The 16,527-nt window shown below is 45.4% G+C and overlaps 1 protein-coding gene across 1 annotated transcript; it reads right to left on the bottom strand.

The window, feature by feature from the left end:
• Positions 1-1,260: 1,260 nt before the first annotated feature.
• USP18 (ubiquitin specific peptidase 18) lies at positions 1,261-14,767 on the bottom strand. Its single transcript, XM_009905452.2, has 10 exons — positions 14,587-14,767; positions 12,351-12,447; positions 10,126-10,271; positions 7,500-7,579; positions 6,535-6,681; positions 4,607-4,702; positions 3,438-3,608; positions 2,364-2,495; positions 1,888-1,937; positions 1,261-1,371 (listed from the first exon to the last, which is right to left on the bottom strand). Exons 1-10 carry the CDS (start codon positions 14,750-14,752, stop codon positions 1,323-1,325), a joined length of 1,134 nt encoding a protein of 377 aa, XP_009903754.2. The 5' UTR covers positions 14,753-14,767; the 3' UTR covers positions 1,261-1,322.
• Between the last annotated feature and the right edge of the window lie 1,760 nt (positions 14,768-16,527).

A 16,527-nucleotide genomic window follows, 5' to 3' on the forward strand; every position in this document is an offset into this window, starting at 1 on the left:
AGGGTCAAAGGATACGTCAGGCTAGAAAGTACTCTTAGATCTTGAACTGCTGGAATCACTGATGACATCACAGGATGGGCTGTATCAGGATTTACTGCAATGAGTGCTTTAAAAGCATCACAACCAAAGTTTCTAGCTTTCCTCACAGCTGAGTCTTGTGGTGAGTCTTCTAACTGTCACATGTTACCACTCTTCCCTTTGTAGCCCTCTCTAGACTTTGCCTTCAGTTGTGCAGTCCTGCCACAGGAGCACAAGCTGAACCAACAGCACACAGTGGCAAAACTCAACAGGAGTACTAAAAATCACTCACTCTCTACATAGAATTGTTCTCTCCCCTGCTTGAGGAACATTTCCACTTCATGGGCAGAGAAGGAAGGGAGAGAACAAGTACAACTGAAGAGTACTAAAGGATAAATCCCAAAAGTTCAAGCACATAAAGGCACCTCACTTCTCCTCTCCAGTGTCTGGATTGTGTTGTGCAAAGTCACTAGCTAGCTTCAGAAGCTGTTGCTTTAAGTGTTTGCCTCCACACAGGAAAGAAAGTGCATATAAATGCCTCATCAGCACACCACAACAATAGCCATCTGCATAAACATATACAAACTCATCTTGCAAATCACAACTACTACACTAGCTCCTGATTTCAAAGCACCTCTTCAAACTGGCACCAACTTTCAATCACATCTCAACCCCTGCAGAGGGAAGGTTTTAAGGAGGGAGCACCATTGCTGCATGTGTCATGAGGGCACTTGTTCTAGCTGTTTCTCAAGGCTTCTGGAGTCCCCTGCCTAGCTTGCCAGCATCTACCATGATGAGTTGGCCTAACATTGGACTTAATGATCACTGAGGTCTTTTCCAACCTGGTTGATTCTATGATTCTAATAGGGCAGAGTAAGTCTCAAGTCTTATGGTCTTACTGGCTAGGTGTGGCTATCACACCTCCCCAGCCATACCATGTGCCTCCCTGGAACACAACACAGGCTTTCAGGCCAAACTTCCTCTGGACCAGAATCTAAGTGTCAGCATTAAAGAAACCTAAGTCAGCAGAGGCAAGGAATAACTTCATCACCTTTTAAGAGTAAATTGATATATAGAGCCAAAAGTACACAGGAAAAAAAGTCTCAAGGTGCAACAGTTCTTAGCTTCTTTCTCTAGCTAAGGTTCTCCTGCTTTTCATAAGTAAGTGTGAAGGCAGAGGCCACTGACTGAGTGCAGAATGTCCTTCTTGTGGAGCATTCGTACACATCCACCCCAGAGCAGAGGTGCTGAGCTCCACGGACAACACACAGCTTCCCTTGACATTCTGATGGTCCTGGATGAGGCTACTGAGGAGGTTTTTTCATGTAAATCAAGAGGTAGGCTGTTTCTCCCCTGTGGAAGCAAAGAGAAAGCAAAACAAGATGTATGACTGAAGATCTAGGTTACAAATAACATCCCAGGCTTGCTCCTGAGAAGCTTTTTGAGGTTTAGGTCAACCAAACTGGCCCTCCCCAGTGTTCCTGAGGCAGCACATAAAGCTGACTCCCTGGCAGCTAAAGGAGTGATTGCCTCTCTCCACGGCTCACTGTATGATACATCACAATCAAAAGCAGGGAGGAATCCTGACTGACACATCTAACTTCAGTCAAGATATGGGGTCCAAGTGGCAATCATAAGTAACAAGACCACTCCTGCAGCCCCATTTGTGATGACTCTCTGACCCTGCAGGCTCCTGGTACAGCCATATGCATTCACATCAGAGTAACCAGAACACAGGGAGGTCTCTGCTACTCTCCTGCATCCCCAGTGCACCCCAGGCAATATGCAGTTCAAACCATTTGCCTTCTCTCTCTTTGCAACCCTCATTCCAAACCCCAGAGCAGTAAAAAGAGAGGTGTGTTTGCTTACCAGTGGAGTTCAGAATGCCCATAGGTGCATTTAACATCATCCCATGATACCTAGGGAAGAAAAACACACAAAAGGAGGCTGGTAAAAACTCTTAAGAGATGGACATAGCAGTTCTGCTGTGGACTAAGTGGTACTTCCAGGAACTCTACACCTTTTAATAAATTGGTTTATTGCTTTTTTAACCCTGCAAAGAGAAGCAGTTCCTCAGCATCTTCTGAAGACATAAACAGATCTAGAGTACCTAAAGCAGGATACACAGCAAATGGCTGCTTCTACGAACGGCAAGCCAGAACCTGAGGCCTTGTCTGGGACAGAAGCTAGAGCTGCTTTGCCCTGAGCTCTGAGTGTGCTGTCGCAGAGGAATGAGGAAACCTCTGCTGCATCAGTTAAATTTCCTGGTTCTCTTCACTCAGCAGTCAGACTGAGTAAGATCTGGAGTGCCCAGGGAGCTACAGGAGAAGGGTTTGTCTCCTCACCTGGCAAACGTGAGAGTCGTTGAAGCAGTACCATTTACATTCTGTGAGGCTTCGGATGTAGGCACAGTAGTGTCCACAAGTGGTTGATCCTGAGTGAGCAACCACAGCAAAAATCTCATACTTCCAGGCAGCCTGGGAAGAGCCACAAAGAGCAACCTTCAGTGCAGCAGTTCTCATTTGCCACTGGCAGCAGCCAGGACAGCGAGAGGACTCATAAGTAAAAAGGAGAAAGATTAGATCGGCCTTGAGGATTCTCTTTTTCACTCTTACCCTCAGAGTTTTGTCTGCCACCTGTGGGCTGGCAGCCTGCCTGGAGGTCACAGGAATGTGAAAGAGCAGAAGGACAGCAAAGGGGCAGCAAAGGAGTTAGCTGTAGCCAACACTGCACCAGTTGAGGCTTCATCATTGCCACACTTGTTACTCAGGGGATCCCTTATTCGTAAGGGGAACAGACCCCCAGTGTGGCAGATCACTCTCAGCTTTTTGGCAAAGCTGTTGTCTCCCTGCTGACCTCAACTCTGTGGGAAACAACCCTGCATGGGAAACATGCCAGGAATGGAGTTCCCTTGTCTTGGACTGGTGACCTCTGCAAAGCAGAGGGTCTGCTGCCCCCTGACACCATCTTGCCCTGAAGGCTGAACCAAAGGGCAGGGCAGAAGATGCTTCTAAGACACTGTTTACAGTGTTCTGGATTTGGTCATCCAAAGGAGCTGTGTTTTCATATTTTCTTTAGCATATTTAGAAATGGAAGAAAAAGGCTATGCTAAACAGTCAAAGGAAAAATAAATAGAGGACTGGGGTAAGGTGTTTTGTGCAGCCTGGGGTTCGTCCTTATGGCAGAAAGCTCCAGTTATGCTGCCTTTGGTGATGTAATCTGAGCAGAGGAAGCTGAATAATAACCAGTTAAAAAACATGGGAAATGAGACAGGCACAGATAAAGGCCAAGATGCACAATTTTAAGGCAGGTGCTTTGACCTGAGGCAAGTATTGGTGTGGTCACAACTTTTTATGGGACTTGCACAGAGGCAAGAAGAAAATCCGCTCCTTTTAAACAGGTCATCAGGAGTGTCTCACCTTTTCCTTGTCATCTGCTTGGCACTGGTTTTCTGTCAAGACTGCACTGAAATCAAGGTCTTCTGGGAATGGCAGGTAGTGTCTAAGCTTGTGGATGTAGGCTGATTTTCTGAAGCAGAAGCGCTTTAGGTGTATGGTCAGAGTCTGAGGCAGATGCACTAGCTTCGTGCTCTGTAAGGCAACAAATCACACAGCTGAAAACTAAGCAGCAAACCCTGGGGAGGTGTGATGGAAACAGCCTTCAAATGTAGCATGGAGAACACTCAGTGCTACAGGGAATGACTGCCAGGTCCATCAGACAGCAGATGCCAAACCTTTGTAGTTCATCAACATGCAGGAAACACACATGTAATGCAGCTGTGATAAATAAGTTTCCTAACTGAAGCATAATTAGCACCCAGCTGTAGGTGTTTCAAGGGCTGTATTGTTTCTCATCTGCTTTCTTAAGCCTAGATTGGTAGCACCAGGTAGGTGAGGAGAGGCAAGTCAACTTCCTTGTGACATGTGGCTACTAGTGCTCAGTGGAGAATGCCAAGCTGGCACTTCCGGCGCTGCCTTTGTTGATAATGTTGAAGGCATATGGACGTGCTGTGGTCTTGGACAGTGCTTAAAGCTGTAAACATTGTAGAAAGTTTTCTCCAAGCCTTAAGCTGAGGCAGCTTCCCTCACCTCTCTCTTCAATGCACTTAACCTCTGCATGAAACAGCTAATTCACTGGCTGGCAGAGACCAATACTGTGAAAAACAGGGAGGCCAGTGAAGAGCAGGGAAGAAAGGAAATCACTCTACAGTATCCTGCTTTTATGTGTCTGCACAGCTCCCTGAACACAATCTTGTTTACATCTGGACTTATGCAGTAGTGTAAAGCCTGACAGTGAAAACACAACACAGACCAAGAGAAGCTCTTCTGCTAGTACAGAAATGCTACATCCCTTGGTGACTTATATTAAAACCCATGGAAGCATTTTTTTGTTGCCAGAGCTACAGTAGGGAACTTCATAAGAGGAAAGATGCATGTGATGTATAGCTACCTGACACTACTGTGCTGACAAATCTCTGAGCTGCTGACCTCCTCTTAAACTGGTGTGGCTGAGTCCTTTCCCCACCCTTCCCAGTCCTAAAGGGAGTTCAGAGTATAAGAGACATATGGGGAAATAACTCTCTGATTACCTGCAGAAATGGTGTTTTCTTTCCACAGTGTTCACAGAAACACATATTGTGATCAGTCAGCTCTTCTGGACGGAAAAAGTACTGCAGACAGTCCTCCTAAGAAAACAGAGCAGATGTCTTTCAACTGAAGCTCAGTATGAGCTACCAGTATACACTTGCAGCCCAGAAAGCCAACCAGATCCTGGGCTGCACCAAAAGAAGTGTGGCCAGCATGTCGAGAGAGCTGATTCTCCCCTCTACACCACTCTGGTGAGACTGAGAACTGGAGCACTGTGTCCAGTTCTGGAGCCCCTGTTACAAGAGAGGTCTGGATGTAAGCAGGGCCACAAGGATGAGCAGAGGAGCTCCTCTTCTATGAGGACAGGCCAAGAGAGTTGGGGTTGTTCAGCCTGGAGAAGACAAGGTTCTGAGGAGACCTTATTGTGGCCTTCAGTATCTGAAAGAAGCCTATAGGAAAGCTGGGGAGGGACTTTTTAGGATGTCAGGTGATAGGACTGGGGGGAATGGATCCAAGCTAGAGCAGGGGAGATTTAGATTAGATGTTAGGAAGAAGTTCTTCCCCATGAGGGTGGTGAGACACTGGCACAGGTTGCCCAGGGAGGTGGTGGAAGCCTTATCCCTGGAAGTTTCTAAGGCCAGGCTAGATGTGGCTCTGAGCAACCTGATGTAGTGTTGCTACATAGCAAGGAGTTGGAACTAGATGATCCTTGAGGTCCCTTCCAACCCTGACAATTCTATGATTCTAAGAATACCTTCAAGGTAGATTTCTGTTTCTGCTTTGCTTCACAGAGTACAAGCAAACAGCAAAGCTGCAGAAGGCATATTTATTCAAAGGACAAGACTGCCTAGCAGACTAAACAGAAGTACCCTCATTTTCCTTGCTGCTGCAGTGATTCCATTCGTTGAAAAAAAGGGGAGTCTCACATTTTCCACCAAAAAAAGAAATTGTTGGTTCATTAATGTCTTTTTTACCTCCTTCAAGACCTTCAAAGAGGTTTTGGAAGAGGTTCCATCAGGCTGAAACAGTATGAAGTGGCCAGAGGAAAAATAAGGTCCAATTGTCCACTGTCACCTGAAAAATCTACTGCTTGTGACAGCACCTACACAGCCACCATCAAACAGCAGCACTGCTGTAACAGTAAAAGAACACTGCCCTGGGCAAACAGAACTTGTGATCCCTGCCCAGACACACTGCTAGGGCACTGTGGTATCTAAGGTCTAACAGGCACACATACCTGTGTAGTATGAGTCACAGTATCACAGTATCACAGTAACTAAGGTTGGAAGAGACCCCAAGGATCATCAAGTCCAACCTGTCCCAACAGACCTCACAACTAGACCATGGCACCAAGTGCCACGTCCAATCTCCCCTTGAACACCTCCAGGGACGGCGACTCCACCACCTCCCTGGGCAGCACATTCCAATGACGAACGACTCGCTCGGTGAAGAACTTTCTCCTCACCTCGAGTCTAAACCTCCCCTGGCACAGCTTGAGACTGTGTCCCCTTGTTCTGGTGCTGGTTGCCTGGGAGAAGAGACCAACCCCCTCCTGTCTACAACCACCTTTCAGGTAGTTGTAGAGGGCAATGAGATCACCTCTGATCCTTCTCTTCTCCAGGCTAAAGTCGTTGAGTCTTACAGAGCATGCAGTTAACACTTTTCAGCAAGGTGATTCAAGGGCTTTAATTTCCATCCCCACAATGAAACAATGGTGGGGGTGGGGTTTTTTGGAGAAATTTAGCACCCCTCAAAACAAAGAAGAAATATGAAGGAGAGAAGAGTCTCGCAAAATCCCAGACATCCTGCAAAGATTCTTGCAGAGATTCTAGATGTGTCCCAGGAGACTAAAGTGGTACAAGGGAAAGGCTCCTACAGTGAACAGAGGGGAATCTTCTTCCTGAGGAAACAGTGATGCCACTGAGCTTACCAGGGACTTCAGCACATGAGAATTGGAATCCAACACTGGGACTGGGAGGGTTAACATGCTGCTATTCCTTTTTGTTTCAGAAGAGCATTTCTGACAGGCCAGGTGTTCCTGTACACATATAGTGTACAAATCATTCAGCTCTTCAACCTGGAGAGGTGAAAAAACCAACAGCATTAAAAAAAAACCCAGAAAAACCCAAGAACACAGCTGAGGCATTTCCCTCTGTGGGTGCAAAAGCCTATCTGAACACATTACTTCACAGAATGCTACTACTTTAAGGCTTGAACCCAGATATGATGTTGATTTTAATGGTAGGGTGCTTCCCACCATTTAAAGGAGAACAACTCCTTCCCTCACCTCCTAGCAGAAAGAGACAGTCTATAACAAGATCAGGCAGTTCAATATCTGCTTGGCTGCAGAAGCTTACTGGTTTGTTTGTAAATGCAACAGGAGCCTGTTCTCTGCTTGAATAAAACCATGACAGTGGGTTAAGGAACAGTCACTCTTCTGTTACCTTACCCAGCTCCCCTGGGAGGAGCTGTCATGTATCCAACATATTGACAGTGACTAATTATAATGAGATGCACAGGGCTAACTTTGAAGAACAGAGGAGCTGTGTCAAAACACACCAATAAATGCTTGCAGGAATCCAGAGAAGTAAGCAATTCAAGATAACAAAGTTCAGCGTTGCTAAAAGATCTCTCTGTTATTAATCAGCTCTCCCATCAGAATGGGATGAGCAGAAGTAGGATGAACAAATGTTAACAGTGATTCAAAATACTGAAGCCTATGAAATCAAGATTCCCTCTCCCCTTTGAAAGATGTAGGGAAAGATCCAAATGGGGGATCATTTAGAGTTTCATTTAGGACAGTTGCCAATGAAAAGCATTCCTCTTCAAGAACAGAGGAGGTCACACATGACACAGGTCAAAGAAGCTGGTGTTTATTTCAGTGACCACCCTTACCAGCTCTGGCTTTTTCATCTGCTTCTTTATCAAGTTCCAGAGAGTCAGAAAGAGCTGGGCAGCATCATGCTGCACAAACACTAGACAAACAGAAAACACAACTTCAATCACTATTAGGAACCACACCAAGCACAGATCTCTCACAAATGGCACAGGGAGCTTTACTGTCAGCACCAGAACAAGAGGACACAGTCTCAAGCTGCACCAGGGGAGGTTTAGGCTGGATGTTAGGAAGAATAGAATACAATAAACCAGGTTGGAAGAGACCTTCAAGATCGTCGTGTCCAACCTATCATCCAACACCACCTAATCAACTAAACCATGGCACCAAGCACCCTATCAAGTCTCCTCCTGAACACCTTCAGTGATGGTGACTCCACCATCTCCCTGGGCAGCACATTCCAATGGGCAATCACTCTCTCTGTGTAGAACTTCTTCCTAACATCCAGTCTAAACCTCCCCTGGTGCAGCTTGAGACTGTGTCCTCTTGTTCTGGTGCTGGGTGCCTGGGAGAAGAGACCAACCCCCACCTGGCTAGAACCTCCCTTCAGGCAGTTGTAGAGCAATAAGGTCTCCCCTGAGCCTCCTCTTCTCCAGGCTAAGCAACCCCAGCTCCCTCAGCCTCTCCTCATAGGGCTGTGTTCACCAACTTTGTTGTTCTTCACAGAAAGAGAGACTGGCCATTGGGATGTGCTGCCCAGGGAAGTGGTGGAGTCACCATCACTGGAGGTGTTTAGGAAGAGACTGGATGAGGCACTTGGTGCCATGGTTTAATTGATTGGATGGTGTTGGGTGATAGGTTGGACTGGACGATCTCAAAGGTCTTTTCCAATCTGGTTAATTCCATTCCACTCCATTCCATTCCATTCCACTCCATTCCATTCCATTCCATTCCATTCCATTCCATTCCATTCCATTCCATTCTATTCTCTTCTATGTCTCTTACTCCCTTGCCACTCCTTTCCAGGGACAGAACTTAGCCGGAGACAGCTGCAATGTCTCCATGTGATCTGAGCAGGCAGTGGGATAAGATGGGAGGGCATGAGTGCCTCATTGTACAACCCAGTGCAGAAGTCATGTCCTTGTCACAGGACACAGGACTAAGTGTATTCCCAGCACCTACTGGAGGCCAGGGCTCAGCTGTCCCATTGAGAGTTGCATTTATTTGAATCCTTATTAGAAGCAATACATAGAAGATTATCTTCTCCTTTTAACCTCTGTTAAACCACTTCTTGTCTCCCCTATCCCCTTGATGAGCTTTAACATCCCAAGTGTGAGATAACAATGACAGGGAGGCCTGTCCACACATCTCATCCACAGAATAGGGCAAACTCTTTCACCCTCTCCCACCACAAAGCTTTGTTTCAGCACAGGAAGCCAAAGATGATGTAGCAACATGTGGCTTTCCACTCTGGCTAAACTGGTATGTTAAGAAATCTAAGATGGTGAGATATAGCTTGATGCACAGCTTGCTTAGAATGGCCCAGCAAAAAAACCCAAACACTTCAACACTGAACTGAAAAACACCCAAACCCAGAAACAAATAACTACCCAAAAATGCCCAAATCAAAACAATACCAAAACCCCCAACCTCACACCCTTGAATGTGGAGAACCAATGTTCTTCTCAGCCCATGATGAACTCATGATTTAGGAACTGGGCACAGAGTTTAGCAAAATCAGGATGTTTCTGGACTACCTCTACACTTGATCATAGGTAAAACAAGTTTTGTGGAGCAATCCAACACTCTGAGGTGGAAGGGGTCTCAATTTCCCTGCAAGACTGGAGGTACTGACTTCAGATGGGTTCTAGTAAGATTACAGGCATTCCTGACTAAATGAGGCTCAGAAAGTGTGCCTCTTCCCACATCTAGCAGCACATTTGGCATCTGTCTTGAATTGGAAGAGAGAGGGCAGAATGCAGAGCCCTTTCTGGGGGATAATGCAAATAGAAATATTCAGGTTATCTCATGGTCCTCCTTAATATACATCCAGGCTGGCTACCATCTGTCCCTTTCAGTCTTGTCCTGTTGTGGGTTTTATATGCTAAAGATCAGGACGTTTGGATACACTGTGTGTATTTGTACACATAAACAGGCCCTCAGCATCCCATTGTCACTGGACACCCAGAAATTAACAATCTCTTTCCTTTGGGACCCCACCTAGCTGGGAGGTTAAACCAGGAAATTCTTACAAGGAGCAGGAAGGATACAGTGTTTGTCCCTGGAGACCTGGGTGAACAGATTCCACACCATCCCTTCTTTCTTCTAAGAAACAGAAGCTGTTTCACCATTATCATGCCATTAGAGCAAGACAAATCAAACTGTGTCCTGCACAGCCCTCTCCACTAGCCAGTATCAGTAGCTGAACCTTCTGGATAGTCTTCCCACCCTTTGGACATCAGCAAGGGTATTTGGCAAGGGCTTTTTTCCCCTCTTCAGAAGTAAGACACAGCATCTCTCTCAAAACTGAGAGGCAGCTATAAAGAGCACTGCATCACTGTGCATCTAACTCCTCCCATTTCTGATTCTCTGAACGAGATGTCAGCGTCTGCACTGCTTGGTAGTGCTTGATAATTAACATCCCTGGTCTGCAGACAGAGGTGGGCATGAGGGGGCACTGCTTACATTTCACTCTGTGTAGTGAAAGACATACAGCTAAATCTTCGGGGTAAACAGCTTTCTGCTTGCCATGCTGCATCTTCTCCAAAAGCAGGAGCATTTGGTATGGGACATTCCTCCTCTTCTGCTTATCATCTGGTGGCACTGTGATCCTACAAGGCCAAGAAGCAACATGAATGGGAATCAAGCACTGCAGTGGAGAAACATTAGAGATCACACCTAAAGGAGCAGAGGAGGGTAGCAGAGACAGCAGCTCAAAGGGAGCTAGAAGGTGCATGTTTTCAGCAAAAGAAGGTAAAAGGGGAAGCAGACATCTCCACTGCCTCAAGCCACAGTGCAGGGTGACAGTAAAGTAAAAAGGCCACAATTTTAAGTTGATCTGTCCCTGAACAAGAGGCAAACCAAGTAGGACTTGGAGTGATTTCTGGGCTCTATAAACAACATTAGTTACAGCCAGATTCAGAAGGCAAGAAGCCATGAACAACTCTTTCTCAACGTACCCTCAAAACTTCATGGGCAGGTACATGATAATGTTTGTATTTCAGCTACAGGACAGCTGGAAAGTTCTTTATCCTCCCTAAATTTATTGCAGTCCACAGGGTTTTCTAAGTCTTTCTTCAAATGACAAGAGTAACCTACTGTCTTTACTATTTAGCTTTGACCATTTATGACACTTCTCATCTCTGCATGTTTGTGCCTTGTCTTCTTTCCCCTCTGCACATTTTTGAGTGTGTAAGACAATTTGGAGAAAGGAGAACTGAATAGGAATGGTCCACTTAGATGATTAAAACTGCAGTGAACCGAGTAAAGTGCACACAAGTCGAATGTGGTTGGTATAGAAGCAGAAGAGACCAAATCCTCATCACAAACAAGTAGAGAGCACAGTCAAGCAAAACAAAACAACAACAGGTATTCACTCTCTGCAACAACACTTTCTCTTCTCTGTCAGGTGCTAGTTGGGACAGTCAGAGGTCAGAGGCTATGAATGACAGTACATTTGCATTTGCATGCTTAAAGTTACAAAATCAATTGTTCCCATGGTTACACATCCTTTAGTTAAAGAAGCCTATGAATATGCCTGGCATGAATCACATCCTCTTACAGAGATACCAGTCAAAGACTGCATTACAGGATCACAGGATGTCACCACCCTTTTCAGTGAAACAGCCACTGGGAACCATGTGCCACGGGCTGGACTTGGAACCTACTGTCAGGATAGAAATGAACCTGGAAAATGGAGAAGAGGTTCCTCTTCCTAATATCAGCATGCTGTGCCACCAGTCTCCACTGGTTGAAAGCACAGGATCACAGGATGCTAAGGGTTTGTAATGAAGGGAGGTTATTAATTTATAATATGAAAATATTAGATATGAAAATTATTTTTTATTAATATACAACATTATTAATAACAGTTTGTCATTATTTATAGTGCATGATTGTGGATAAATCCCATAAACCGGTGCCATATAACAATTTGAACCCAATCAGGAGAACTATAAAATACTCAATTAAGAACTGAGTTGCAATTCTGCCACTTGTCCACCAGATGGCGACTCAACAAGATGCTTAGCGGCTGCTAACACCTTTGATAGCCATTGCCCCTTGACCTATCCCAGGGCACAAGTGAGTAGAGGCTGTCCCTTCCTGACTCCTGGCCCTCAGATATCTGTAGACATTGACTAATCCCTCTCAGTCTTCTCCTCTCCAGACTAAACAGCACCAGGTCTCTCAGCCTCTCCTCACCAGGCAGTGCTCCAGGCCCTTCAGCATCCTTGTAGCCTTCCCTTGGACTCTCTCCAACAGAGCCCCGTCCCTCTTGAACTGGGGAGCCCAGAACTGGATGCAGTATTCCAGGTGAGGTCTCACCAGGGCAGAGTAGAAGGGGAGAAGAACCTCCCTGGATCTGCTGGACGCACTGCTCTCAATGTACCCCAGGATCCCATTGGCCTTCTTGGCCACAAGGGCACACTGCTGTCCCAAGACTGCAGCTTACAGCGTGCAAAGGGCACGTGAATCAGAGATGACTAGTAAGTCAGAACACTGCAAGTTCTACTGCTGAAGGCCTTAGACTGTATATGACAGACACAAGGCAAATGCTGAACAAGCTGCAAGCACCTTGCTAGGGCTTTGATGATGCTAGCCTCCAAATGTACATCCCAGATTGAAAAAAAAAAGAGTGGAGACAACAAAGCCACAATGGAAGCATCTCCGGTAGTTCAAACAGGTGGTACCTTCGAAGTATCCCTGTGAAGCATGTATTCATGAGGAACACCTGCAGTAAAGAGTTCAGCCAACAGCTCTGCCCAATGTTGTATAGTCCAACAGCTCCTGCAGGCACAGAAAAAGAGGAAGTGATGCCTGGAGACAGGTACAAGAAAAGAAAGTGAAAATGATTTGAAAGTTGCTAAGTCCTCTTGCACATATCCAAGCACTGTGTATAGACCTTGCATCCTGGGGAGACCTCAGAAAGTGTTCCATCTATTCTTATGTTGCTCAAGCAGATAGCACTTATTGTTTTGCTTGGAAACTGACTGGAAAAATCCAGGTAAACCTGTATTATGATAGTCTCCCAGTTCCTCCATTTTCAGTCCTCACATACCACACTTAATGTCCTAATTTTGAGCCATGAGCATCCCAGAGCAAAAGGACAGAAAAGTTTTACCCCTTCCAAGGAGTAAAATTAAAAAATGCTCCACACTGGTCTGGAAGTTTAACTGGAAATTCTATTTACAGATATATGCAAAAGGCATTCCTATAAAAGGGACATATTCAGGCCTACCAGGCCAAAACCTTCCAGAGCCTTCCAGAAACCTCTGCCCCACTCAGCCTGAGCAGCCAAACTGCTCCTCCCCACACACATGAGACCCAGGCCTACCGCAGGCTTCCCCAGGTCCAGTGGCGTAGCTGGAAATACCCTGCCAGCCAAGGCCATGAGAAAACCTTTCCCCCACAAACAGTAAGATAACAGCTTGCACGTCCTGACCAGAGAGAAGAGATTTGTACACTCCCTTAAACAGAGAAACACAGGACAACGGAATCACAGAATCATAGAAAAGAATTGCTAGGGTTGGCAGGGACCTCAGGGATCATTCAGTTCCAACCCCCCCATTCTGTGAGTCTGAGAAACAGTGGATTTAGTGCCCAGCTACCTGCAAACATCACTGAGCTGAATTTATTGAAAAGCTGGAGCTGAATAGATTTATTTAGAACCACAGAACTGTTAGGGTTGGAAGGGACCTCAAGGATCATCCAGTTCCAATCACCTCACACTACAGCAGGTTGCCCAGAGCCACATCCAGCCTGCCCTTAAAAACCTTCAGGGATGAGGCTTCCACCACCTCCCTGGGCAACCTGTGCCAGTCTCTCACCAGCCTCATGGGGAAGAACCTCTTCATAACATCCAATCTGAATCTATCCATTTCTATTTTTTTTTCCCCATTCCCCCTAGTCTTATCATTACCTGATACCCTAAAAAGTCCCTCACCAGCTTTCTTATTGGCCCATGAGGGACTTTTTAGGGTGGCAGGTAATGATAAGACTAGGGAGAATGGGAAACAAAATAGAAAGGGTAGATTCAGATTGGATGTTAGGAAGAATAACAGATTGCAATATCCTGGGACAACTGCCCATCTCCTAGCCTCTGGAGGACTTTTCTTTATGGTTATACCAATTAACCTGTTACTTCCTTTAACCTACAACACTTAGACATAAATAAAATGAATGAAAAAAATAAAAGGAAGAGAGAAATCAGAGGCTGCCTGTATGAGGAACTTTATTCAGCCTTTTACACAGTGAGGCCTAATAACAGGAGTTAAATGTAGGACCACGTTAGCTGTTCACCCCACAGGCTTCAAGTTTCCCCTTCAGCATTCTTTGTCTCAGCTGCAAAGAAAGGAACTAGCCTGAGAGAAGTGGAGAAGGCAAGTCACAGATACTCACACTGCATCTAAGAAGACATCATGCTCTGTGCCCCAAAGCAGTATAAGTAACTGCAGTCACAAATAAAAAGTTTTTCTTCTAAAGTCATTACCAGAAGGAGAGAAGGCATGGAATGGAACCTCAGAACAGCTCTGGAATTCATACAGTCAGTGGCAAACATGGGCTACAGCTGGGATAGAATAATACATGCACCTGAAATACTGATCACAGCTTTGAGAGGCAAATCTAGTGATGCAGCAGAAGAACTAGGGCCTAAAACAAAATTTGGCAATGCTGGCTGTGTTTGGGAAAAGACAGGGTCAGCATCTAGGTCTTTTCGGCTGCAGTGGCCAATTTGAGGACTGAAAACAGGTTAAAAGCTGTGAGATCTTCATGTAATGCCTTCTCAGAAACCTTAGAATGGTCCCTTGGCAGGGCAAAATGAAAATGGTAAAGACCAGGAGAAAATTAAGCCTAAGGACAGGGAATGGAACAGTAGGCATTGGAAACAGAAAACATGAGAGTGAAGAACAGACAAAGCATTATTACCATTTTTTAAGTCTGCCACACCAAAGACTGATGTTAGCTTCTGTACTTTGGCCTTTGTTTCTTTGTCTTCCTCTGCATTAGTTTGTACTTCTTCTGCCTCCATGATCTGGCTTAGAGCCACCTCTAGTTTCTTCCCTCCTTCTTGATGCCCACTTCTTTGGCCCATCAATGATACTGAACAAAGAAGGACTGCAGAAAGACACAGAAAGGTCAGATAGAAGGGGAACCACCCAGAAACATAGGATTTGTCTTTGTATTTGGTATTTTCATTATGAAAAGGCTGGAATGTCAATAAAGTCAGTAAGATGACTGCAATGGGGTTTGATATGTTTGAATTAACATGAGTAGTGTAGGTGTGCAATCCATCGGCAAGGTCTGAATAAACAAAGGAACCTTCAGTTCCACAGAAAGAGCTCCGCCTAGCCTGAGGACTGAGGCAAATTTCACCTTCTCTGCTCTCTTAAACTGAAAAGCATTTGTTTTCTGCACTGGGCTCTCTGCATTGTTTTTATGAGCCTTAGTCACAGCTCTGCTGTGTCACTTTGGACTTTCATTTTTAAAGGCATCTATGCACCTACACAGCAGTTTCTTTTCTTCAAGCGATCCCAGGGCAGAGTAGCTGAGGAAGAGAACCATTATCATAGTAGTATCATAGTATCAGTCAGGGTTGGAAGGGACCACAAAGATCATTTGGTTCCAACCCCCCTGCCATGGGCAGGGACACCCCACACTAGATCAGGCTGGCCAGAGCCTCAGCCAGCCTGGGCTTAAACACCTCCAGGGCTGGGGCCTCTACCACCTCCCTGGACAACCCATTCCAGGGCTTCACCACTCTCATGGTGAAGAACTTCCTCCTCACCTCCAGCCTGAATCTCCCCACCTCCAGCTTCATTCCATTGCCCCTAGTCCTATCACTACCTGAGATCCTGAGCAGTCCCTCCCCAGCCTTCTTGTAGCCCCCTTCAGATACTGGAAGGCCACAATGAGGTCATCTCAGAGCCTTCTCTTCTCCAGACTGAACAGCCCCAACTCCTTCAGTCTGTCCTCACAGGAGAGGTGCTCCAGCCCTCTGCTCATCCTCCTGGCCCTTCTCTGGACACCTTCCAGCACCTCCAGATCCCTCCTGTAATAGGGGCTCCAGTGATTATAAACCCAGTGATTATAATGTCTTGACTTTTACAGGAGCATTGAATAAACATTTCCCTGACAGTCTCTTACGACTCAGTTACCGGCTCTTTGAATGAAAGCTGGGGGGTTTTAATCACCAAACAAAAGCAAAGTAAAAATACACAAGCAAAACCATGTGACAAACGTTGGAATGCTATCATGTAAAAAACTGAACTTTTTTTAAGCCCACCTCCAACAGGAAGATGGAATCCGAAAGAAAGGATATGTTTAGGCAAGCATTCCACAGGGGTGAAAAGAACCCCAAGGCAAACGCTCAGAAATTATTACCTTACCAATATAAAAGAGCGCAAGAATGAAGAAATTGCTGAAAGAATAAAGAAAGGGAAATAAGCAAAAAAAAAAATCCCAGTTCTGCCTCTCACCAAGAAAAGGAAAATGTTTGCTTTAAAAGCAGGTTCATTTTCAGGTTAACTGTGGTTAATAATGCTTAATAGCAAAGTTTCTGAAGATTTAGGCAGAGAAACTAGAAATTAATTTATTGGCTTTTCCTCAGTTACTACCTTTAAGCTTAAGTGTGCTTTTTCCTAACTGTAGTTTTGATTCTTTACTTCCAAAGATTACTTTTGAACTCTTTTAAGTTTCATGCATTGAGCTTCACTAAATATTGTTGAATTTGCTGAGGAGTTTTATTTGGGGGGGGGGGGGGAAAGATCACCCAAAAAAACCCCAACCCCACAAAACAAAAACCCTCAGACATTCAAAGACATATTCAAGAAAATTGCTTTCTCTGTGTAAACCCAGTGATTAGAACAG

This window comes from Dryobates pubescens, chromosome 15 (assembly GCF_014839835.1).
Source record: "Dryobates pubescens isolate bDryPub1 chromosome 15, bDryPub1.pri, whole genome shotgun sequence".
NCBI lineage: Eukaryota > Metazoa > Chordata > Aves > Piciformes > Picidae > Dryobates > Dryobates pubescens.

Excerpts from the sequence above, each read along its gene's own strand:
- USP18 (XM_009905452.2), bottom strand. The coding sequence starts at position 14,752 with ATGGGCCAAAGAAGTGGGCATCAAGAAGGAGGGAAGAAACTAGAGGTG. Across the intron at positions 3,609-4,606 it reads AGAAAACACCATTTCTGCAG|AGCACGAAGCTAGTGCATCT; the intron begins GTAATCAGAGAG and ends GTTGCCTTACAG. Across the intron at positions 1,372-1,887 it reads GGGCATTCTGAACTCCACTG|GGGAGAAACAGCCTACCTCT; the intron begins GTAAGCAAACAC and ends TTGCTTCCACAG.